The sequence below is a fragment of the Ranitomeya imitator genome, chromosome 9 (genome assembly GCF_032444005.1).
Source record: "Ranitomeya imitator isolate aRanImi1 chromosome 9, aRanImi1.pri, whole genome shotgun sequence".
NCBI classification, from domain to species: Eukaryota; Metazoa; Chordata; class Amphibia; order Anura; family Dendrobatidae; genus Ranitomeya; species Ranitomeya imitator.
Window position 1 is genome coordinate 47,336,645 of NC_091290.1, and position 24,366 is coordinate 47,361,010.

Consider the following 24,366-nt stretch of genomic DNA (forward strand, 5'->3'; position numbering starts at 1 on the left):
TGTACTGGGAGTTTTAGTTGTGGGAGATGTGGAAGTTGAGTGGGTAGTAACACTGGTACTGGTTAATGGAGTAGGTGTTGATGGTGAGTGAGTAGTGGTAGTTGATGTTGTTGGGGTGTGACTGGTAACTGTACTAATTGTAATGGGAGTTTTAGTTGTAGTAGATGTGGAAGTTGAGTGGGTAGTAACAGAGGTACTCGTTAATGGAGTAGGTGTTGATGGTGAGTGAGTAGTCGTTGTTGATGTTGTTGGGGTGTGACTGGTAACTGTACTAGTTGTAATGGGAGTTTTAGTTGTAGTAGATGTGGAAGTTGAGTGGGTAGTAACAGTGGTACTGGTTAAAGGAGTAGGTGTTGATGGTGAGTGAGTGGTGGTTGTTGAAGTTGTTGCTGGGGTGTGAGAGGTAACAGTACTAGTTGTACTGGGAGTTTTAGTTGTAGTAGATGTGGAAGTTGAGTGGGTAGTAACAGAGGTACTCTTTAATGGAGTAGGTGTTGATGGTGAGTGAGTAGTGGTTGTTGATGTTGTTGGGGTGTGAGTTGTAACTGTACTAGCTATACTGAGAGTTTTAGTTGTTGGAGATGTGGAAGTTGAGTGGGTAGTAACAGAGGTACTAGTTAATGTAGTAGGTGTTGATGGTGAGGGAGTAGTGGTTGTTGATGTTGTTGGGGTGTGACTGGTAACTGTACTAGTTGTAATGGGAGTGTTAGTTGTAGTAGATGTGGAAGTTGAGTGGGTAGTAAGAGAGGTACTCGTTAATGAAGTAGTTGTTGATGGCGAGTGAGTAGTGGTTGTTGATGTTGTTGGGGTGTGACTGGTAACTGTACTAGTTGTAATGGGAGTTTTAGTTGCAGTAGATGTGGAAGTTGAGTGGGCAGTAACAGTGGTACTGGTTAGAGGAGTAGGTGTTGATGGTGAGTGAGTAGTGATTGTTGAAGTTTTTGTTGGGGTGAGAGTTGTAATAGTACTAGTTGTACTGGGAGTTTTAGTTGTCGGGGATGTGGAAGTTGGGTGGGTAGTAACAGAGGTACCCGTTAATGGAGTAGATGTTGAGGGTGAGTGAGTAGTGGTTGTTGATGTTGTTGGGGTGTGACTGGTAACTGTACTAGCTGTACTGGGAGTTTTAGTTGTAGGAGATGTGGAAGTTGAGTAGGTAGTAACAGTGGTACTGGTTAAAGGAGTAGGTGTTGATGGTGAGTGAGTAGTGGTTGTTGATGTTGTTGGGGTTTGACTGGTAACTGTACTAGCTGTACTGGGAGTTTTAGTTGTAGGAGATGTGGAAGTTGAGTGGGTAGTAACTGTGGTACTGGTTAAAGGAGTAGGTGTTGATGGTGAGTGAGTAGTGGTTGTTGAAGTTGTTGTTGAGGTGTGAGAGGTAACAGTACTAGTTGTAATGGGAGTGTTAGTTGTAGGAGATGTGGAAGTTGAGTGGCTAGTAACAGTTGTACTGGTTAAATGAGTAGGTATTGATGGTGAGTGAGTAGTGGTTATTGAAGCTGTTGGGGTGTGAGTTGTAATAGTACTAGTTGTACTGGGAGTTTTAGTTGTGGGAGATGTGGAAGTTGAGTGGGTAGTAACACTGGTACTGGTTAATGGAGTAGGTGTTGATGGTGAGTGAGTAGTGGTAGTTGATGTTGTTGGGGTGTGACTGGTAACTGTACTAGTTGTAATGGGAGTTTTAGTTGTAGTAGATGTGGAAGTTGAGTGGGTAGTAACAGAGGTACTCGTTAATGGAGTAGGTGTTGATGGTGAGTGAGTAGTGGTTGTTGATGTTGTTGGGGTATGACTGGTAACTGTACTAGTGGTAATGGGAGTTTTAGTTGTAGTAGATGTGGAAGTTGAGTGGGTAGTAACAGTGGTACTGGTTAGAGGAGTAGGTGTTGATGGTGAGTGAGAAGTGGTTGTTGAAGTTGTTGTTGGGGAGTAAGTTGTAATAGTACTAGTTGTACTGGGAGTTTTAGTTGTCGGGGATGTGGAAGTTGGGTGGGTAGTAACAGAGGTACCCGTTAATGGAGTAGATGTTGAGGGTGAGTGAGTAGTGGTTGTTGATGTTGTTGGGGTGTGACTGGTAACTGTACTTGTTGTAATAGGAGTGTTAGATGTAGTAGATGTGGAAGTTTTGTGGGTAGTAACAGTGGTACTGGTTAGAGGAGTAGGTGTTGATGTTGAGTGAGTATTGGTTGTTGATGTTGTTGGGGTGTGACTGGTAAATGTACTAGCTGTACTGGGAGTTTTAGTTGTAGGAGATGTGGAAGTTGAGTGGGTAGTAACAGTGGTACTGGTTAAAGGAGTAGGTGTTGATGGTGAGTGAGTAGTGGTTGTTGATGTTGTTGGGGTTTGACTGGTAACTGTACTAGCTGTACTGGGAGTTTTAGTTGTAGGAGATGTGGAAGTTGAGTGGGTAGTAACTGTGGTACTGGTTAAAGGAGTAGGTGTTGATGGTGAGTGAGTAGTGGTTGTTGAAGTTGTTGTTGGGGTGTGAGAGGTAACAGTACTAGTTGTAATGGGAGTTTTAGTTGTAGGAGATGTGGAAGTTGAGTGGCTAGTAACAGTTGTACTGGTTAAAGGAGTAGGTGTTGATGGTGAGTGAGTAGTGGTTATTGATGCTGTTGGGGTGTGAGTTGTAATAGTACTAGTTGTACTGGGAGTTTTAGTTGTGGGAGATGTGGAAGTTGAGTGGGTAGTAACACTGGTACTGGTTAAAGGAGTAGGTGTTGATGGTGAGTGAGTAGTGGTAGTTGATGTTGTTGGGGTGTGACTGGTAACTGTACTAGTTGTAATGGGAGTTTTAGTTGTAGTAGATGTGGAAGTTGAGTGGGTAGTAACAGAGGTACTCGTTAATGGAGTAGGTGTTGATGGTGAGTGAGTAGTGGTTGTTGATGTTGTTGGGGTATGACTGGTAACTGTACTAGTTGTAATGGGAGTTTTAGTTGTAGTAGATGTGGAAGTTGAGTGGGTAGTAACAGTGGTACTGGTTAGAGGAGTAGGTGTTGATGGTGAGTGAGAAGTGGTTGTTGAAGTTGTTGTTGGGGAGTAAGTTGTAATAGTACTAGTTGTACTGGGAGTTTTAGTTGTAGTAGATGTGGAAGTTGAGTGGGTAGTGACACTGGTACTGGTTAATGGAGTAGGTGTTGATGGTGAGTGAGTAGTGGTTGTTGATGTTGTTGGGGTGTGACTGGTAACTGTACTAGTTGTAATGGGAATTTTAGTTGTAGTAGATGTGGAAGTTGAGTGGGTAGTAACAGAGGTACTCGTTAATGGAGTAGGTGTTGATGGTGAGTGAGTAGTGGTTGTTGATGTTGTTGGGGTGTGAGTTGTAACTGTACTAGCTATACTGAGAGTTTTAGTTGTTGGAGATGTGGAAGTTGAGTGGGTAGTAACAGAGGTACTGGTTAGAGGAGTAGGTGTTGATGGTGAGTGAGTAGTGGTGGTTGAAGTTGTTGTTGGGGTGTGAGTTGTTATAGTACTAGTTGTACTGGGAGTTTTAGTTGTGAGAGATGTGGAAGTTGAGTGGGTAGTAACAGACGTACTGGTTAATGGAGTAGGTGTTGATGGTGAGTGAGTAGTGGTTGTTGATGTTGTTGGGGTGTGACTGGTAACTGTACTAGTTGTAATGGGAATTTTAGTTGTAGTAGATGTGGAAGTTGAGTGGGTAGTAACAGAGGTACTCGTTAATGGAGTAGGTGTTGATGGTGAGTGAGTAGTGTTTGTTGATGTTGTTGGGGTGTGACTGGTAACTGTACTAGTTGTAATGGGAGTGTTAGTTGTAGTAGATGTGGAAGTTGAGTGGGTAGTAACAGTAGTACTGGTTAGAGGAGTAGGTGTTGATGGTGAGTGAGTAGTGGTTGTTGAAGTTGTTGTTGGGGTGTGAGTTGTAATAGTACTAGTTGTACTGGGAGTTTTAGTTGTCGGGGATGTGGAAGTTGGGTGGGTAGTAACAGAGGTACCCGTTAATGGAGTAGATGTTGATGGTGAGTGAGTAGTTGTTGTTGATGTTGTTGGGGTGTGACTGGTAACTGTACTAGTTGTAATGGGAGTGTTAGTTGTAGTAGATGTGGAAGTTGAGTGGGTAGTAACAGTGTTACTGGTTAGAGGAGTAGGTGTTGATGGTGAGTGAGTAGTGGTTGTTGAAGTTGTTGGGGAGTGAGTTGTAATAGTACTAGTTGTACTGGGAGTTTTAGTTGTAGTAGATGTGGAAGTTGAGTGGGTAGTAACACTGGTACTGGTTAATGGAGTAGGTGTTGATGGTGAGTGAGTAGTGGTTGTTGATGTTGTTGGGGTGTGACTGGTAACTGTACTAGTTGTAATGGGAGTGTTAGTTGTAGTAGATGTGGAAGTTGAGTGGGTAGTAACAGTGGTACTGGTTAGAGGAGTAGGTGTTGATGGTGAGTGAGTAGTGGTTGTTGAATTTGTTGTTGGGGTATGATTTGTAATAGTACTAGTTGTAATGGGAGTTTTAGTTGTAGTAGATGTGGAAGTTGAGTGGGTAGTAACACTGGTACTGGTTAATGGAGTAGGTGTTGATGGTGAGTGAGTAGTGGTTGTTGATGTTGTTGGGGTGTGACTGGTAACTGTACTAGTTGTAATGGGAGTTTTAGTTGTAGTAGATGTGGAAGTTGAGTGGGTAGTAACACTGGTACTGGTTAATGGAGTAGGTGTTGATGGTGAGTGAGTAGTGGTTGTTGATGTTGTTGGGGTGTGACTGGTAACTGTACTAGTTGTAATGGGAGTGTTAGTTGTAGTAGATGTGGAAGTTGAGTGGGTAGTAACAGAGGTACTCGTTAATGGAGTAGGTGTTGATGGTGAGTAAGTAGTGATTGTTGATGTTGTTGGGGTGTGAGTGCTAACAGTACTCGTTGAACTGGGAGTTTTAGTTGTAGTAGATGTGGAAGTTGAGTGGATAGTAACACTGGTACTGGTTAATGGAGTAGGTGTTGATGGTGAGTGAGTAGTGATTGTTGATGTTGTTGGGGTGTGAGAGCTAAGAGTACTAGTTGTACTGGGAGTTTTAGTTGTAGGAGATGTGGAAGTTGAGTGAGTAGTAACAGTGGTACTCGTTAATGGAGTAGGTGTTGATGGTGAGTGAGTAGTGATTGTTGATGTTGTTGGGGTGTAAGTGCTAAAAGTACTAGTTGAACTGGGAGTTTTAGTTGTAGTAGATGTGGAAGTTGAGTGGGTAGTAACACTGGTACTGGTTAATGGAGTAGGTGTGGATGGTGAGTGAGTAGTGGTTGTTGATGTTGTTGGGGTGTGACTTGTAACTGTACTACTTGTAATGGGAGTTTTAGTTGTAGTAGATGTGGACGTTGAGTGGGTAGTAACACTGGCACTGGTTAATGGAGTAGGTGTTGATGGTGATTGAGTAGTGATTGTTGATGTTGTTGGGGTGTGAGAGGTAACAGTACTAGTTGTATTGGGAGTTTTATTTGTAGGAGACCTGGAAGTTGAGTGGGTAGTAACACTGGTAATGGGTAATGGAGTAGGTGTTGATGGTGAGTGAGTGGTGGTGGTTGTTGATGTTGTTGGGGTGTAAGTGGTAACTGTACTAGTTGTACTGGGGGTTTTAGTTGGAAGAGATGTTGACGTTGATTGGGTAGTAACAGTGGTGCTGCTTAAAGGAGTAGGTGTTGATGGTGAGTGAGTAGTGGTTGCTGAAGTTGTTCTTGGGGTGTGAGTTGTAATCGTACTAGTTGTACTGGGAGTTTTAGTTGTAGTAGTTGTGGAAGTTGAGTGGGAAGTAACACTGGTACTGGTTAATGGAGTAGGTGTTGATGGTGATTGAGTAGTGATTGTTGATGTTGTTGGGGTGTGAGTGGTAACAGTACTAGTTGTAATGGGAGTTTTAGTTGTAGGAGATGTGGAAGTTGAGTGGGTAGTAACAGTTGTACTGGTTAAACTGATTAAAGGAGTAGGTGTTGATGGTGAGTGAGTAGTGGTTGTTGAAGTTGTTGGGGTGTGAGTTGTAATAGTACTAATTGTACTGGGAGTTTTAGTTGTCGGAGATGTGGAAGTTGGGTGGGTAGTAACAGAGGTACCCGTTAATGTAGTAGGTGTTGATGGTGAGTGAGTAGTGATTGTTGATGTTGTTGGGGTGTGAGTGCTAACAGTACTAGTTGAACTGGGAGTTTTAGTTGCAGTAGATGTGGAAGTTGAGTGGGTAGTAACACTGGTACTGGTTAATGGAGTAGGTGTTGATGGTGAGTGAGTAGTGGTTGCTGATGTTGTTGGGGTGTGACTGGTAACTGTACTAGTTGTAATGGGAGTTTTAGTTGTAGTAGATGTGGAAGTTGAGTGGGTAGTAACAGTGGTACTGGTTAGAGGAGTAGGTGTTGATGGTGAGTGAGTAGTGGTTGTTGAAGTTGTTGTTGGGGTTTGAGTTGTAATAGTACTAGTTGTACTGGGAGTTTTAGTTGTCGGATATGTGGAAGTTGGGTGGGTAGTAACAGAGGTACCCGTTAATGGAGTAGGTGTTGATGGTGAGTGAGTAGTGATTGTTGATGTTGTTGGGGTGTGAGTGCTAACAGTACTAGTTGAACTGGGAGTTTTAGTTGCAGTAGATGTGGAAGTTGAGTGGGTAGTAACACTGGTACTGGTTAATGGAGTAGGTGTTGATGCTGAGTGAGTAGTGGTTGTTGATGTTGTTGGGGTGTGACTGGTAACTGTACTAGCTGTACTGGGAGTTTTAGTGGTTGTAGATGGGGAGGTTGAATGGGTAGTAACAGTGGAAATGGTTAAAGGAGTAGGTGTTGATGGTGAGTGAGTAGTGGTTGAAACCGGTGGTCCAGCTGCAAGAAAAGAAAGAATACTAAGTAATATAGAAATGTAAAGTTGTGTTTGTTGTCTGTTACAGAAATGGGCAAAAATGTGGATCAGTAATTTTTTTTGTCGTTGAAGAAGACGGCTGGTGACAGCACCAGGCAAAATTGGTAGATGCCAGTGCCCACTGCGTACATATATCCTATTCTTGTTAAGCCAAGTGTACAGAAAAATCGGGGTCTACTGTGACTGTCCTCCAGGGGCTCAGCAGGTGTTTACATTTTTTTTTTTTTTAGAAATTAGAAATGGCATTGTTATGCAGCTATGTCTTGGAACACTACTCAAATATGAAAGCACAAACTTTATAAATTGAGCTGTATTTCTTTATCTTGTACATGCACAATGCTTGATTTTAAAAAAATGAATTGCAAAATAAAGTTTTCATGGTTTTAAAGACTGGTTAAAGTTATCTAAATCGTTAATAGATCTTTTTTTCACTTGACTTGAAAAAGGAAAACTTACTACATGGGACACAAGTCTTTTTGACAGGATCATAGAACTTGTCAGGGCCGCATTGGTAGCATCCTGTGTTAGAGAAACAGTATAGAATTATGTTATTACAGTAATAATTAATTACATTATCCCATATGGGGTGATGACTTATTACATAAGCAATATACATATCCAGTGCAGTGTGTATAACATCAAAGAGAGATGTGGAAATCACAATCAGACACAAACATTCAATACCGGGAGAGACTGACATACTGGGTCAATGGTTTTAATGAAGATTTGGTGGCATGTGTTGGGTTAACTTTAAGATACGGGACAACGTCCATGTCCTTGAAAGGTTTGTATTATGTCTATTGATTTTTTTTTTTAAAAGAACCATGTCCATCTCTCTCAAAACGAAGAACCTTATTAGCTGGGTAGGGGTGCATTCGTGCACTATTATTCGTGTACAGTTATTCGAAGTACTGTTTTTTAAATACTGGCAGTTAAACCATGGATGAATCTAACACACATCTCTATTCTCTATTCTCTTCATACAGGTAAATCATATCATTCCAGCTTTGAACTGAATCTTGCATGTCTTTTTCCTCCATTCATTGTCAGCAAGCAGCCTGAATGGTAAATCATATCATTCTATCTCAGGCATTGAATCCTGCATGTATGTAGATTTGTTCGCCGTCTTAGTAAGCATTTGTTTTTTGTACATAGATATTGACGTCACTTCTGCTTGTCTTTATGCAGAGAGATTCACATAACTGTTTTCAAAGCGGTTTATGATCCATAAAGGGCTGGACATTTGTTTATCTGTTCACTACATTTATTGTGTCCTGCTGTCTCAAGAGTTAGATTGACTGCTAACGAGAGAGAGAGAGAGAGAAAAGTGAGATCTAAGAGCTAGCCTTCTATAAATTTAGACATAGTTTGGGGACACATTCGTGCACTATTATTCATCTACAGTTATTCGAAGTACTGTTTTTTAAGTACTGGCAGTTAAACCATGACAGTCAGACAGGGCAGGAGACAGGTAAGACACTTTAATCTTTCAACTCCCTGTTCATTTGGAACAGAACAAATATTCACCATATGCATTTGCGTAATCTATATCCTGGCTGCTGCATTCACTCACATTCACCGCCCTTGCATTAACTCTTTACACTCCATCCATATCGGCCCCTCTGTCCTTTCCTCTCCTATGTATAGCACTCACGCTCTGTTCACATTGCTTAGCAGCGCAGATCCATTTAGTCCCACCATCCAACACAAGAGACGCTCTCACAAATCACTTAACCATCTGTTCACTCTTTCTATCCTCCTTCTCCTAGTCATTGGAGACATCTCTCCCGGCCCCCCATGTTATAGCCTATTAGCCAGTCAAACCTCCCAACTGTTACACTCAGAAACCCCTCTAACCTTATTTATATTCCATGCTTGCCTTCTGCCTCTTTCAATTGTGCCCTTTGGAATTCTCGCTCTGTGTATAATAAACTCCCTTTCATCCATGACTTCTTCCTTTCTGATTCTCTTAACCTCCTGGCTCTTACTGAAACCTGGATCCAGCAGTCAGACACCGCTGCTGCTGCTCATTCATATGGTGGACTACACTTTTCTCATACCCCAAGATCAGACAACAGAGCAGGTGGAGGCGTTGGTCTGCTCCTTTCACCTAAATGTACCTTCCAAGTTATCCCCCAAGTACCCTCACTTGTTTTCCCTTCCTTTGAAGTCCATGCTGTCAGACTCTACATCCCCTTCTCCATGTGAGTGGTGGTGGTGTATCGTCCTCCCGACCCCTCTCATCAGTTCCTGGATCACTTTGCCACCTGGCTTCCTCACTTTATTTCCTGTGACATCCCCACCCTCATCATGGGTGATTTCAACATCCCCATTGCTTTTCCCTTCTCCCCATCTGCTTCTCACCTTTTATCTCTAACCTCCTCTTTCGGCCTCTTGCAGCATACTAACTCTCCAACGCATGAAGACGGAAACTCCCTCGACTTGGTCTTCTCCCGACTTTGCTCAGTGGACGATTTCACAAACTCCCCTCTCCCTCTCTGACCACCACCTTCTTTCATTCGCCATCAAGAACTGCCATCATGCTCAGGTCACCCCCACTTATAGAAACATACAGGCCATTAACACCCAGAAATTTATGAAGAACTTGCAGTCATCATTGGCCCCTATCTCCTCCATCTCATGTCCTGATTCTGTACTGAAGCATTACAATGAAACCCTCCAAAGTGCCCTGGATGAAATTGCACATCCTATACATAGAACAACTCGGCACAGACGGCGACAAGTGTGGCACACGCTGCAAACACGTTTCCTACAGCGGTGCTCCAGGTGCGCCGAACGTCTGTGGAGAAAATATAATCTACCCGAAGATTTCATCCATTATAGGTTTGCTTAAAACATACAACTCCGCCCTTCACCTCTCCAAACAAACTTATTTTAACAACCTCATCACCTCGCTGTCCAATAACCCTAAACGTCTATTTGACACTTTCCATTCCCTACTCAACCCAAGAGTGCAGGCCCCAACCACAGATCTCCGCGCTGACGATCTGGCCAATTAGTTCAAAGAAAAAATTGACCATATTTGACAGGAAATTATCTCCCAATCCCTTCATACCATGCACTGTCCTCCCTCCCCCACTGCATCCAGTTAACTCTCTGACTTTGAACCAGTTACAGAAGAAGAAGTAATCAGGCTCCTTGCATTTTCTCGCCCGACAACTTGCACCAGTGACCCCATTCCGTCACATCTCCTCCAGTCCCTTTCCCTGGCTTTCATCTCACAGCTATCAAAAATATTCAACCTTTCTCTCTCTTCCGGTATTTTTCCCTCCTCATTTAAGCATGCCATCATGCACCCATTACTTAAAAAACCATACCTTGATCAAAACTGTGCAGCTAATTATAAACCTGTCTCTAATCTTCCCTTCATCTCTAAACTCCTCGAACGCCTGGTCCACTCCCATTTTATCCGCTGTCTCTCAGATAACTCTCTTCTCGACCCTCTTCAATCTGGTTACTTCTCTTTACACTCTACTGAAACTGCCCTCACTAAAGTCTCCAATGATCTACTAACAACTAAATTTAATGGTCACTACTCCATGCTAATTCTCTTGGATCTCTCCGCAGCATTCAATACTGTGGATCATCAGCTCCTCCTCACTATGCTCCGCTCCAACTGCCTCAAGGACACCGTTCTCTCTTGGTTCTCCTCCTATTTCTCTGACCGCTCCTTCACAGTATCTTTTGCTGGTTCCTCCTCCTCTCACCTTCCCCTTACAGTTGGGGTTCCTCAAGGATCAGTTCTAGGCCCCCTCCCCTTCTCTTTGTATACTGCCCCTATTGGACAAACAATCAGATTTGGTTTCCAGTACCATCTCTATGCTGATGACACCCAATTATACACTTCTTCTGATATCACACCTGCCTTTTTAGAAAACACCAGTGATTGTCTTACTGCTGTCTCTAACATCATGTCCTCCCTCTATCTGAAACTGAACCTGTCAAAAACTGAACTTCTCATGTTCTCTCCCTCTACTAACCTACGGTACCTTTGCCTGACATTGCCATCTCCGTGTGTGGTTCCACCATTACTCCCAAGCAACATGCCCGCTGCCTTGGGGTCATCCTTGATTCTGAGCTTTCCTTCACCCCACATCCAATCATTGGCTCGCTCTTCTAATCTGCACCTAAAAAACATTTCTAGAATTCGCCCTTTTCTGACTTTCGACACTGAATGAGTGAAACAGTTAGAGTTTTTGCATTCTCGTCTGGACTATTGTAACTCTCTCTTAATTGGCCTCCCTCTTACCAAACTCTCCCCGCTCCATTCTGTCCTGAATGCTGCTGCCAGGATCATATTCCTCACCAACCGTTACACAGATACCTCTACCCTGTGCCAGTCATTACACTGGTTACCCATCCACTCTAGAATCCAGTACAAAGCGATTACCCTCATCCACAAAGCGCTCCATGGCTCAGCACCACCCTACAACTCCTCCCTGGTCTCAGTCTACCACCCTACCCGTGCTCTCCGTTCTGCTAATGACATGAGGTTATTGGTATCTATTTTGAACTGTGATTTTTGTTATGCTGTAATGTCTATTGGCTGTACAAATCCCCTCTATAATTTTTAAAGCGCTGCAGAATATGTTGGCCCTATATAAATAAAATTATTATTTATTATTATTATTAGCTGTTGGAAACCAATCAATTTGATGCCTATGTCATCTACTAATTGAAAATATCCTCTTCAGGGAAGAAGAAGACTAGAATATTAGTTCCACCTTTTGGATGTAGCAATCGTAAAAGTCAATATAGACTTTTTAATAAGCCTTGACATATGACTTAGGATAAGAAGCCAAGTCTGATAATCCATTTGCAGGCATATGTTTTGGGTTATTTACCCCTTACCAGTGCAAAACAGGAGGCCTAATTTGACTGGGTGAGAGGCATTTGACAGGGGTCTAAAGGTACCGTTACACTAAATGCCTTACCAACGATCACGACCAGCGATACGACCTGGCCGTGATCGTTGGTAAGTCGTTGTGTGGTCGCCGATCCAGCGATGACAGCGGGTGATCGCCGACCAAAAAAAGGTCCTGATCATTCCCCAACGACCAACAAGATCGTTAGCGGGATCGTTGCTACGTCACAAAAAGCGTGACGTTGCAACGATATTGTTAACGAAATCGTTATGTGTGAAGGTACCTTAAGTTGAAACATTACTCTTTATGGAGAGTGCCAAGCCGGTGTAAGCAACACTTATTGGAAATTCTTGAAAATAATATATCAGTTTCATCATGTCATGAGACAATAATTTATTGGTTCACAAATTCAATGTCTGGATGCAAACAATAAGCTGCTAACACTTGTTACAGATCGGCCATACTTTGATTTACAGCATGTTTTAAAAAGTAACTTTTTCAACTATTAGGAAAATCCCTTGATCTACCTTATACTTCCAGGTCATATGGGAAATAAGTGTTCACTAAGCAATATAAACCTAATATCTAATTAGGTAAAGACATTTATCCCATTGAAATAAATTGTAATTTCCCCTACTTACCCTCCATTCGGATACATTACCTTCACTGTTTTGATGAGGATAGCTTTGTGGAGCAAATGGACACTGGCAAGCCTGGTAGTGCCATGTACAATTTACTTCTGGGCTCAATTCAACTCCATTCCCAGTGTTAATATGTGTGTTCTCATAGTCACAGTAAACAGCTAAAGAAGAGGATGGAAACTCAGAAGAGCGCAAACAGCAGAATAAAATAATTACCAATCTACTATATAATTGTCTAAGGGTCACTTCCGTCTTTCTGTCTGTCCTTCTATCTGTCTGTCACGGATATTCATTGGTCGCGGCCTCTGTCTGTCATGGAAATCCAAGTCGCTGATTGGTCGTGGCAAAACAGCCACGACCAATCAGCGACGGGCACAGTCCGGCGGCAACATGGCCGCTCCTTCCTCCCCGCAGTCAGTGCCCGCTCCGTACTCCTCTCCAGTCAGCGCTCACACAGAGTTAATGGCAGCATTGACCGCGGTGTAACGCACTCGGTTAACGCTGCTATTTTTTACTATTCATGCTGCCTATGCAGCATCAATAGCAAAAAGATCTAATGTTAAAAATAATTAAAAAAAAAAAAAATCGTTATATACTCACCGTCCATCGGCCCCCGGATCAAGAACCGGCCTTTCCCGCTCCTCGCGACGCCCCAGTGACCGCTCCATGCATTGTGGTCTCGCGAGATGATGACGTAGCGGTCTCGCGAGACAGCAATGCACTCTTCAGACTGGAGCGCGCGAGGAGCGTCGGTAAGCGCTTCGATCCGGGGGCCAACAGAGGGTGAGTATATCACTATTTTTTCATTCTTTTTTTACAGGGATATGGTGCCCACATTGCTATATATTGCGTGGGCTGTGCAATATATTACATGGGCTGGGCAATATACTACGTGGACTGTGTTATATACTGCGTGGGCTGTGCTATATACTACATGGGCTGTGCAATATACGCTGTGCAATATACTACGCGGGCTGTGCAACGTACTTTGTGGGCTGTGCAATATAGTACACGGACTGTGCAATATAATACGCGGGCTGTGCAATGTACTAAGCGGGCTGTGCAATGTACTACACGGGCTGTGCAATATACTGCGTGGGCTGTGCTATATACTGCGTGGGCTGTGCTATTACACTACGTGGCCTGTTTTATACACTGTGTGCGTGGTACTGCGCGGGCTGTGCAATTTACTACGCGGGCTGTGCAATATACTCCATGGGCTGTGCTATATATTCCGTGGGCTGTGCTATATACTGCGTGGGCTGTGCTATACACTACGTGGCCTGTGTTATAAACTGCGTGCATGGTACTGCGCGGGCTCTCCAATATACTACGCGGGCTGTGCAATTTACTATGCGTGCTGTGCAATATACTCCGTGGGCTATGCTATATACTCCATGGGTTGTGCTATATACTCCGTGGGCTGTGCTATATACTCCGTGGGCTGTGCTATATACTACGTGGCTGTGCTATATACTACATGGCTGTGCTATATACTACGTGGCTGTGCAATATACAACGTGGCTGTGCTATATACTACGTGGCCGGCCGTGAACAATCAGTGACAGGCGCAGTCCGGCTGTGAATTGGCGCGGGATTTGAACCACGCTTCGCTAATGGTTGCGGCCGGTCGAATCCTGTGTATCCAATGTATTATTCTAAAATCTTCATAAATAAACTACATACATATTCTAGAATACCCGATGCGTTAGAATCGGGCTACCATCTAGTTAGTCAATAAATATTGCCTTTCAAACTACTGGTAACAACCACTCTCTAAAAAAACAAAAACCGGTTGTCACAACCTGAACCTTAACTTTTTGCAAAAAACGTATCAACCAAATACCCTGTTTTTTACATCTTTTACTAGCACTTGCGGATTACTGCAACATTTTTTCAAACTGAGTGTTTTTGGTTTTACTATTCTCTTTTGTGTCTTCAGGTTTCTTGGTGGTGTGTGAACATGATCATACAGACTTGTTCACTGTGCAAGTAGCCCATGTGTTCCTGTTTCCATAATTGTTCTCTTGTGTCTACAAGACTGGGGAGTTCCACCACTCCTCTTGGGCTATCTGCACAAAAGCTGTTCTACCCTGTATGCACACATGGATTTTTCCTCTCTGAACCCTGTTCACACAGGTTATATACAGATGATCAGGTTTTTAAATACATCAGATAGGGATTGCATACATTAGTTAGGACTGCTCTGATAAGGGTATACCGTGAAGATTGGTAGAGCAGCTTAGTATACATTTTTTGCAAAAAACGTATCAACCAAATACCCTGTTTTTTACATCTTTTACTAGCACTTGCGGATTACTGCAACATTTTTTCAAACTGAGTGTTTTTGGTTTTACTATTCTCTTTTGTGTCTTCAGGTTTCTTGGTGGTGTGTGAACATGATCATACAGACTTGTTCACTGTGCAAGTAGCCCATGTGTTCCTGAACCTTAACTTGTAGCATTTCCAGGTACATATAACTCATTGAACAATTGTATTAACTCTTTTTAGCTGGATAAAACTTTTTCTTTAACAGACATTGTTGACTGTGTGCTATGCGATGCGTTAACTTTACTCTACATTAGGATGACACTTAATTTATATATTTTATTCATGTTTTGTGCAGTAAGTCCATTAAAAACAAACTAATACGTCTTTTGTGTCATCATATTCAGAGCGCCATCATTTCTTTTTTTATCTTTTGCAGGGCAAGTGGATGTCTTCTGCTATTCTAGTTTGGGTTACAAATGATTTTTTCACTCACTTTTTATTTGATTTTTTGATACGCAGAAGAATGAAAAACAGCAATTCTGCCATTTTTCTTTTTAGTGTCCATCACTTTATTTTTTTTAAATCAAAGGGGAAAAATTCTATTTTTTTTTGTTTTTTCATTTTTGTTATCAAATTTTCTTTATTTTTTTCAAACTTTTTTAACTTAAAAGGGGTGGTCTAAAGGCCAAAGAAATTTTCATCTAAATCCCTATCTATTTACTGCAGTATTCTAAACTAATTTCTAGTATGCTTGCATTAAAATTCACTTCTGTTCCCTAGCTACTCTTTCTAACTGCTATTGTATTTTTTCCCCTACTTGTGTGATGACACTTCATTTGAGAATCCCAATGCATGCTTGAATACTCAAACGAAGCATCATCAAGGGGCAGAGGCTGCAGTCACTGCTGCCGCCTCTGCCCCTCTCTAAAACATGGCATCATAATTGATAATAGTTTCAGGGATGGAACAGGGCAAGAACACCAATCATGCTTTCACACAGGTCCCTGTAGGCTTGGATTTCTTTTTCCCTTAACAACAAAGATCTTCATTTTGACAGGCAGGTCCTATTTAAGTGATTTCTTGTTTGAGAACAGGTATGGCAGTAATCAGTTCTGGGTGTGGATAGGGAAATTGAACCAAACTTCCCAAAGATGTGATAAACCACAATTAATCCGGGGAATGCTACCGGCCGGGGCATCCCTGAGGTACGCTGCATAGCGTTATCTGACGCGCACCACGCCGGAACCCTTGGCGGTTTACATTGGACAGAGGCACATCTACCCTCACACAACGCGGACCCGCACTTAGCTGTGTCAGTCATACCATTGGTAAGTTAGAGATATTGGCACTTAACTCATTGCAGGATAGACTGTGCTGCTGGTGCGGTACTATAGTGGTGGGGGGAGTATCTGTTTCTGGGTCAGGGGGTTCCACTGATGTGAATCCACGGGGAGTTTTGTCTGTTTGCTTTCTGTCTTTGTTTATTGCTTTTAGTCGGTTATCGTGTGCTATAACCCATAAGTGATATTGTTTTCCACATTTGCTAGCGTGGCATCTATCTGTTTGTTTTTTGGTTCACAATTAATTTATGTTTTAAAGGGGTAGACAATCACTTTTTTACACAGGGCCATGTAGGTTTGGATTTCTTTTCCCTTAATAATAAAGACTTCACTTGAAAACTGCATTTATGTTTACTTGTGTTATCATTGTCTAATATTTAAATTTGATTGGTGATCTGAAACAGATAAGTGTGACAAACATGCAAAAGAATAGGAAATGGGGAAGGGGGCAAACACTTTCCCACAACTGGTAATATATATTTGTTATCTGTCACTGCAATCCAGCCTGTGATGATAATGAGATGACTGCTGAAAAGTGATCTCTATGAAAAAAAAAGAGCTTTCAGCCCTAACATTAGGCTTAGCTGCCAGAGTAAAAATTACAAGATTTTGGAATATTTGAATAAAACATTACGCCATTTTCTAATGACACATTTTCTTTAACAGTTTTATCACCCCAAAGGGTGAACTTACGGCAAAAATCTGGTTTTCTCCAGTCGACACAAATTCCAGCAGCGAGGCATGCTGTAGCGTAGGCTTGGACAGCCTTACACAGACATTCGCAGTCTCCTCCTGTGTCACATGCACAAGCATCCTTCACACAGGCCTCATAGTATTTGACATGACTGACCTGAAAATCGCAAGATCATTTTTCATCACTCAATCACAGTATATGATACATTTATAAATCCCCCCACGTCTCGTACACTATAAATAAATGACTCTTCAATTACGTCCACTATTTCCCATAGCATATGATTGTGCCGCTCTTACCCGTTTATTGCAGGCTTCGAAAACATTAGACTTAAGAACTAGGCAACTGTTTTCACCCCAGGCCTTCCGATGAGGATTCTTTGCACAGGAATCTGCCACATCAGTGACATCCATGCACGTTGGTCTTTCTTTCCATGAATTTATGAACTCCAACTGAGTGGAAGCCACATATTTGCTTCTGGTTTCAAAGTCATCCTTCACGTTTCCATTATAGTTTCCACAGAGACCACATACTGATTCCTGGGGAAGATCAAGTCACGTGAGTCAGAAGAGGACCAATGTGGTGCTGAAAACCGGGGAAAAGTCAGTCGGGGAGCATATTAACATACTTACAACATTACGCACACATTTATACTAGTTTAGCTAATAAAAAAATATTTGGAGTGCTTAATTTAAGGGAATCTGTTAGCAGGTTTTTGCTACCTCATCTGAGAGCTGTCTGATGTAGGCAAAGAAAAGCTGAATCCAACGATATATCCCTTACATTACTGGGTGGAACAGTTGAGACACATTAAGAGTTTTTAGATTTAGCATGAAGCAGAGCTGAGCGAGCTAGCCCCGCCCACACCAGGCTCTGTATGTACAAAATACATAGACAGTGAGCTGCTTATCACAGGAGGGGGTGTGTCAGACTAGAGGTACCGTCACACTTAGCGACGCTGCAGCGATACCGACAACGATCCGGATCGCTGCAGCGTCGCTGTTTGGTCGCTGGAGAGCTGTCACACAGACCGCTCTCCAGCGACCAACGATCCCGAGGTCCCCGGTAACCAGGGTAAACATCGGGTAACTAAGCGCAGGGCCGCGCTTAGTAACCCGATGTTTACCCTGGTTACCATCGTAAAAAAACAAACAGTACATACTTACATTCAGCTGTCTGTCCCTTGCCGTCTGTTTGCTGCACTGACTGCTGGCCACAAAGTGAAAGCAGAGCACAGCCACAGCGGTGAGTCACCGCTGTGTGACTCACCGCTGTGCTGTGCTTTCACTTTCACTTTGCGGCCAGCAGTCAGTGCAGGAAATAGACGGCAAGGGACAGACAGCTGAATGTAAGTATGTACTGTTTGTTTTTTTACGATGGTAACCAGGGTAAACATCGGGTTACTAAGCGCGGCCCTGCGCTTAGTTACCCGATGTTTACCCTGGTTACCAGTGAAGACATCGCTGAATCGGTGTCACACACACCGATTCAGCGATGTCTGCGGGGAGTCCAGCGACGAAATAAAGTTCTGGACTTTCTTCCCCGACCAGCGACAGCACAGCAGGGGCCTGATCGCTGCTGCCTGTCACACTGGACGATATCGCTAGCAAGGACGCTGCAACGTCACGGATCGCTAGCGATATCGTCTAGTGTGACGGTACCTTAGGGCTCATGTGACCATCTAGACACGGTAATGATAAGCTACTTGTGATAAAACAATGATTAGAAGCTAAAAAAAACCTTGGAGCTTGATAAGAGAGGCATAGCTGAAATCTCTGTTTTAACCCCTACAACATGCTGCCGTCAGCTTACACAGCAAAAACCTGCTGACAGATTCCCTTTAAGGACAAAAAAAACTTTTCTGACTCCAAAAAGGCACCTGAGACCTCATTTAACTTGCTCTATGAATCAATCATTACAATATCCTGTAGGCGAGAGTTCCATAGTTTCCCTGCTCTTCCAATAAAGAACCCCAGTCTATAATAATGGTGAAAAGTGAAAACGTATTTCCTTTAGACGTTGAAAACCTTCCCAAAAGTATATTAAAGCTTTCTGAATGTAGCCCCAATCATCTAATATTGCTACTCTCCGAAGTACAATTGTTAGAGGGAATTAATATGTCAAGGATTTTCTGTAAGGAAAGGGTTCTTTTTCCATAGTATCTCAAACAGGAATGGGTTTTCACAGCATTTCACAGTGGAAGTTGATGATCAAGGTAGCAGCATAGCTCACTGTTGGTGAGGATGACCATATTTTCAGTCTGAGTGTGAGCTGACAAAATATAGGATCGCACTCGGACCAATGTTTTTCTATTGGGCCATGCACATGTCCAATTTTTTGGACAGAGTTTGTCTGATTTTCGCTGACTGACAGAATGAGGAAGATGGAGAAAATCGGATCAAACTATGAAATAGAAAAAACGGTGGTGTGACCCTAGCCTTAGAATGAATGATCTAGGATGTATATAGATCTTGGAGGATTTTGGTGCAGACTGCAGACTTTTGGGATAAACCAAAATTACCCAAAAGACAATATAAACTCTAGTAAGTATACATCCAATTCTCTGGCTGGCATGCATCCACCCACAAACAGGTTAGCATGAGATCTCTCCAACTCCCACACTATTGTAGACTGTCCACCATTAAATGGTTCTTTGACCAAAGACTGATCAGCTCCTCAGCTGACTCCCCAGTCACTCCATTCAGAGAGACCCTCATTGGTGTCTCTCTCAAATGCAGCTTACGTTTTAGCTGGCACTCCCCAGCAGCACACTAAACTCTGATCCATCCAGCAGACTGACACCTAGTGAACACAGGCCCTGGTTCCTAGTTAAAGCAAGTCATGCCCATCTAATCAAGACCTGCAGTGCTAGGATTTAACCCTCACCTACCTCTTTTACTTTTTTTGGGCATTTTGTCATCACTAATGGACCAGATTGGATCCAGCAAAGAGGTCGCCATTGGCAATTTCCATTCTTAGTCAGATTTTATGTTTTTGTTACGCGATGGTAAAAGACAACACAGAGTGAGGCACAAGAATCTTCCTATTTCCATCTAATTACAAAGGTGTTTTGCCTTATGAAGTGCTTTCTCATTCTTTTCCTTTAGGTCTATATTTGGCACCAGAATTATTTATGGCTCTGTGTAGTTGATGCACCCTGTTATTCTGCATCAGCGTCGATGGTAAGCACAAAAACACTAAGAAATATGTAAAACCCAACTTGCAGAGATTTACATACCTCGCCAAGCTTTAATATCTTGATAAACACATTCATGTTCTTGTTCCAGAGGAGTGAGATGTAGAACTTATCTGGGATAGTGATCTCAAACATGATGTAGAGGGTGTTGTTCTGGATGGCAATTTTCACATCAGGTGTATCTTGTGAGATGGTATACTTTTCATCAAACAGCTTCAGCTCTGTGTTCTGTGTCATTGAAAGTTTAATAAAAAATCATTAGTATTCATATTATAATATCCTTATTACTACTAATGCTTTACAACTAGTATTCCTACCCCAATGGTGACAAGGATGGCGCGAGAGCAGGTTGTTCCAGTGGTGCCACAGATCACATTTTCTGTAAGGATCTTAAATGAAGACATTGATGTGTTCAGTCCACATCCATCCTAAATGGAAGAAAAGATACAAATACATGTTAGGGTTACACAGTCACTAGTTCTCCAGCTGTCCACCTTCACCATTGCACCATGGTGGTTTCCAACGTATACTGTAGCTGCTCTGAAGAGTCAGGAGTTCGAGACCACTGATGGACATGTTGCATGAGGACCATGAATAAACAGTCATTGTCATTAGGAGGTGTATATAGTAGGCATTGTACATGATGTTTCATCATTTATTAGCTATTCGTATGTACGGTATAAAGATCTTACGGTGGCTAAGGTGTATTCACAGTTTCCTTCAAACAAGTACTGCTGTCCATCAAATGTTTTGATGTGGCTCTCCCCATACATCATACACGTGGATGCACAATTTGGAGTCTCCTCACATTGCCAATGACCTCCGCTGCAGGCGCTGTAAAGAGAAGGTAAATTTAAGTTAAATATAATGCTAGAACAAAAAGCAGAGCAATGACTTAGTAACATAGTTATTAAGGTTGAAGGAAGACTTTAAGTCCATCTAGTTCAACCCATAGCCTAACCTAACATGCCCTAACATGTTGATCCAGAGGAAGGCAAAAAAAACCCCTGTGGCAAATAGTAAGCTCCACATTGGGGAAAAAAATTCCTTCCCGACTCCACATACGGCAATCAGACTAGTTCCCTGGATCAACGCCCTATCAAGGAATCTAGTGTATATACCCTGTAACATTATACTTTTCCAGAAAGGCATCCAGTCCCCTCTTAAATTTAAGTAATGAATCACTCATTACAACATCATACGGCAGAGAGTTCCATAGTCTCACTGCTCTTACAGTAAAGAATCCGCGTCTGTGATTAAGCTTAAACCTTCTTTTCTCCAGATGGAGAGGATGCCCCCTTGTCCCTGTCTCAGGTCTATGATTAAAAAGATCATCAGAAAGGTCTTTGTACTGTCCCCTCATATATTTATACATTAAAATAAGATCACCCCTTAGTCTTCGTTTTTCTAAACTACTGTAAATAGCCCCAAGTGTAATAACCTATCTTGGTATTGCAGACCCCCCAGTCCTCTAATAACCTTATCTTCATTTATTTTTTATTTTTCTTGCACCATTCATTTCTGCAGCACTTTACAGACACAATCATTTCTGTCCCTATTGGGGCTCACAATCTAATTCCCTATCAGTATATCTCTGGAGTGGGGTAGGAAATTGGAGAATCCGGAGGAAACCCACTCAAACATGGTGAGAACATACAACTCCTTGCAGGGGTTGTCTTTAGTGGGATTTGAATTCAGGACCCCAGAACTGTAAGGATGCGTGTCCACGGTCGGTAATGACGGCGCTTTGGACGGAGCAGAAAACCTGCTCCACCCAAAGTGCCGCCCCCTTCTGTACGCGCGGTGATTCCGGTTGTGTTCATTGCACACATCCGGAATCTCTGCACCCCATACATAGGGCCCTGTGATTTACATTGCGGCGACGAAGTGTCGCCGCAAGGTAAACAGACATGCTGCGTTCTAAAATCCCCTCCACTATGCTGTAACATCTGGATGCTGTGAGTTGAACGCCGCGGCTGTACGCAGCGTTCAATCCGCAGCTAATCTGGATGTAATCCGGCAAGTGGAAACATACCCTAAAGCAAAAGTGCTAACCACTGAGCCACCATGCTGCACTGGAAAACTAGGACTTTCTTACCAGCTCTGACATTCTTCAAACATGGATTCTCCACTTCGGTAAATAATGCCACCATATTCACAGGAGCAGTCACTCTCTGCCACACAGCTGCCATCAAGATCCTCATAAGTACCAGCTGGGCAAACACAACCCGCTTCACAGGTAGTGGGGATCTATAAATGCAAGCAGACAATTAAAAAATCTATTATCTATCTATCTATCTATCTATCTATCTATCTATCTATCTATCTATCTATCTATCTATCTCTCCATCTCTCCCCTCTGTACCAGTCTGTCATTGTAAATTTGTTTACTGTAAATGATATTTATAACTTTGTACGTAACCCCTTTCTCATGTACAGCACCATGGAATTAATGGTGCTATATAAATAATAATAATTATCTATCTACAGTACAGACCAAAAGTTTGGACACACCTCCTCATTTAAATTTTTTTCTGTATTTTCATGACTATGAAAATTGTATATTCACACTGAAGGCATCAAAACTATGAATTAACACATGTGGAATTATACAAAAAAGTGTGAAACAGCTGAAATTATGTCATATATTCTAGGTTCTTCAAAGTAGCCGCCTTTTGCTTTGATGACTGCTTTGCACACTCTTGGCATTCTCTTGATGAGCTTCAAGAGGTAGTCACCAGGAATGGTTTTCACTTCACAGGTGTGTCCTGTCAGATTTAATAAGTGGGATTTCTTGCCTTATAAAATGGGGTTGGGACCATCAGTTGTGTTGTGCAGAAGTCTGGTGGATACACAGCTGATAGTCCTACTGAATAGACTGTTAGAATTTGTATTATGGCAAGAAAAAAGCAGCTAAGTAAAGAAAAACGAGTGGCCATCATTACTTTAAGAAATGAAGGTCAGTCAGTCTGAAAAATTGGGAAAACTTTGAAAGTGTCCCCAAGTGCAGTGGCAAAAACCATCAAGCGCTACAAAGAAACTGGCTCACATGAGGATCGCCCCAGGAAAGGAAGACCAAGAGTCACCTCTGCTTCTGAAGATAAGTTTATCCAAGTCACCAGCCTCAGAAATTGCAGGTTAACAGCAGCTCAGATTAGAGACCAGGTCAATGCCACACAGAGTTCTAGCAGCAGACACATCTCTACAACAACTGTTAAGAGGAGACTTTGTGCAGCAGGCCTTCATGGTAAAATAGCTGCTAGGAAACCACGGCTAAAGAACACAAGGAATGGACATTAGACCAGTGGAAATCTGTGCTTTGGTATGATGAGTCCAAATTTGAGATCTTTGGTTCCAACCACCGTGTCTTTATGCGACGCAGAAAATGTGCACGGATGGACTCTACATGCCTGGTTCCCACTGTGAAGCATGGAGGAGGAGGTGTGATGGTGTGGGGCGGCTTTACTGGTGACACTGTTGGGGATTTATTCAAAATTGAAGGCATACTGAAACAGCACAGCTACCACAGCATCTTGCAGCGGCATGCTATTCCATCCGGTTTGCGTTTAGGTGGACCATCATTTATTTTTCAACAGGACAATGACCCCCAAAACACCTCCAGGCTGTGTAAGGGCTATTTGACCAAGAAGACGATTGATGGGGTGCTATGTCAGATGACCTGGCCTCCACAGTCACCAGACCTGAACCCAATCGAGATGGTTTGGGGTGAGCTGGACCGCAGAGTGAAGGCAAAAGGGCCAACAAGTGCTAAGCATCACTGGGAACTCCTTCAAGATTGTTGGAAGACCATACCCGGTGACTACCTCTTGAAGCTCATCAAGAGAATGCCAAGAGTGTGCAAACCAGTCATCAAAGCAAAAGGTGGCTACTTTGAAGAACCTAGAATATAAGACATAAATTCAGTTGTTTCACTCTTTTTTGTTAAGTATATAATTCCACATGTGTTAATTCATAGTTTTGATGCCTTCAGTGTGAATGTACAATTTTCATAGTCATGAAAATACAGAAAAATCTTTAAATGAGAAGGTGTGTCCAAACTTTTGGTCTGCACTGTATCTATTATATTTCTATTATCAATATATTATCTATCTATCTATCTATCCCGTATCTATCTATCTATCTATCTATCTATCTATCTATCTATCTATCTATCTATCTATCTATCTATCTATCTATCTATCTATCAATCCTGTATCTATCTATCTATCTATCCTCTATCTATCTATCCCGTATCTATCTATCTATCATCTATCTATCTATCTATCTATCCCGTATCTATCTATCTATCTATCTATCTATCTATCTATCTATCTATCTATCTATCTATCTATCTATCCCGTATCTATCTATCTATCTATCTATGTATCTATCTATCTATCTATCCTGTATCTATCTACCTATTCCGTATCTATCTATCTATCTATCTATCTATCTATCTATCTATCTATCTATCTATCTATCTATCATCTATCTATCCCGTATCTATCTATCTATC

The 24,366-nt window shown here is 42.3% G+C and overlaps 1 protein-coding gene across 1 annotated transcript in view; it reads right to left on the reverse strand.

The window, feature by feature from the left end:
- The window catches only part of LOC138648601 (mucin-6), a 105,059-nt gene that overhangs the window by 15,689 nt on the left and 65,004 nt on the right, over positions 1–24,366 (reverse strand). The window contains exons 25-37 of the mRNA XM_069738387.1: positions 21,949–22,100; positions 20,543–20,684; positions 20,168–20,278; positions 19,893–20,078; positions 16,954–17,193; positions 16,654–16,810; positions 12,370–12,510; positions 7,275–7,341; positions 4,957–6,589; positions 3,995–4,731; positions 1,338–3,907; positions 485–893; positions 245–418 (exon numbers count right to left, since the gene is read on the reverse strand). Of these exons, the coding sequence (XP_069594488.1) occupies positions 245–418; positions 485–893; positions 1,338–3,907; positions 3,995–4,731; positions 4,957–6,589; positions 7,275–7,341; positions 12,370–12,510; positions 16,654–16,810; positions 16,954–17,193; positions 19,893–20,078; positions 20,168–20,278; positions 20,543–20,684; positions 21,949–22,100 (6,719 nt within the window). The remainder of the gene's footprint in view (positions 1–244; positions 419–484; positions 894–1,337; positions 3,908–3,994; positions 4,732–4,956; positions 6,590–7,274; positions 7,342–12,369; positions 12,511–16,653; positions 16,811–16,953; positions 17,194–19,892; positions 20,079–20,167; positions 20,279–20,542; positions 20,685–21,948; positions 22,101–24,366) is intronic.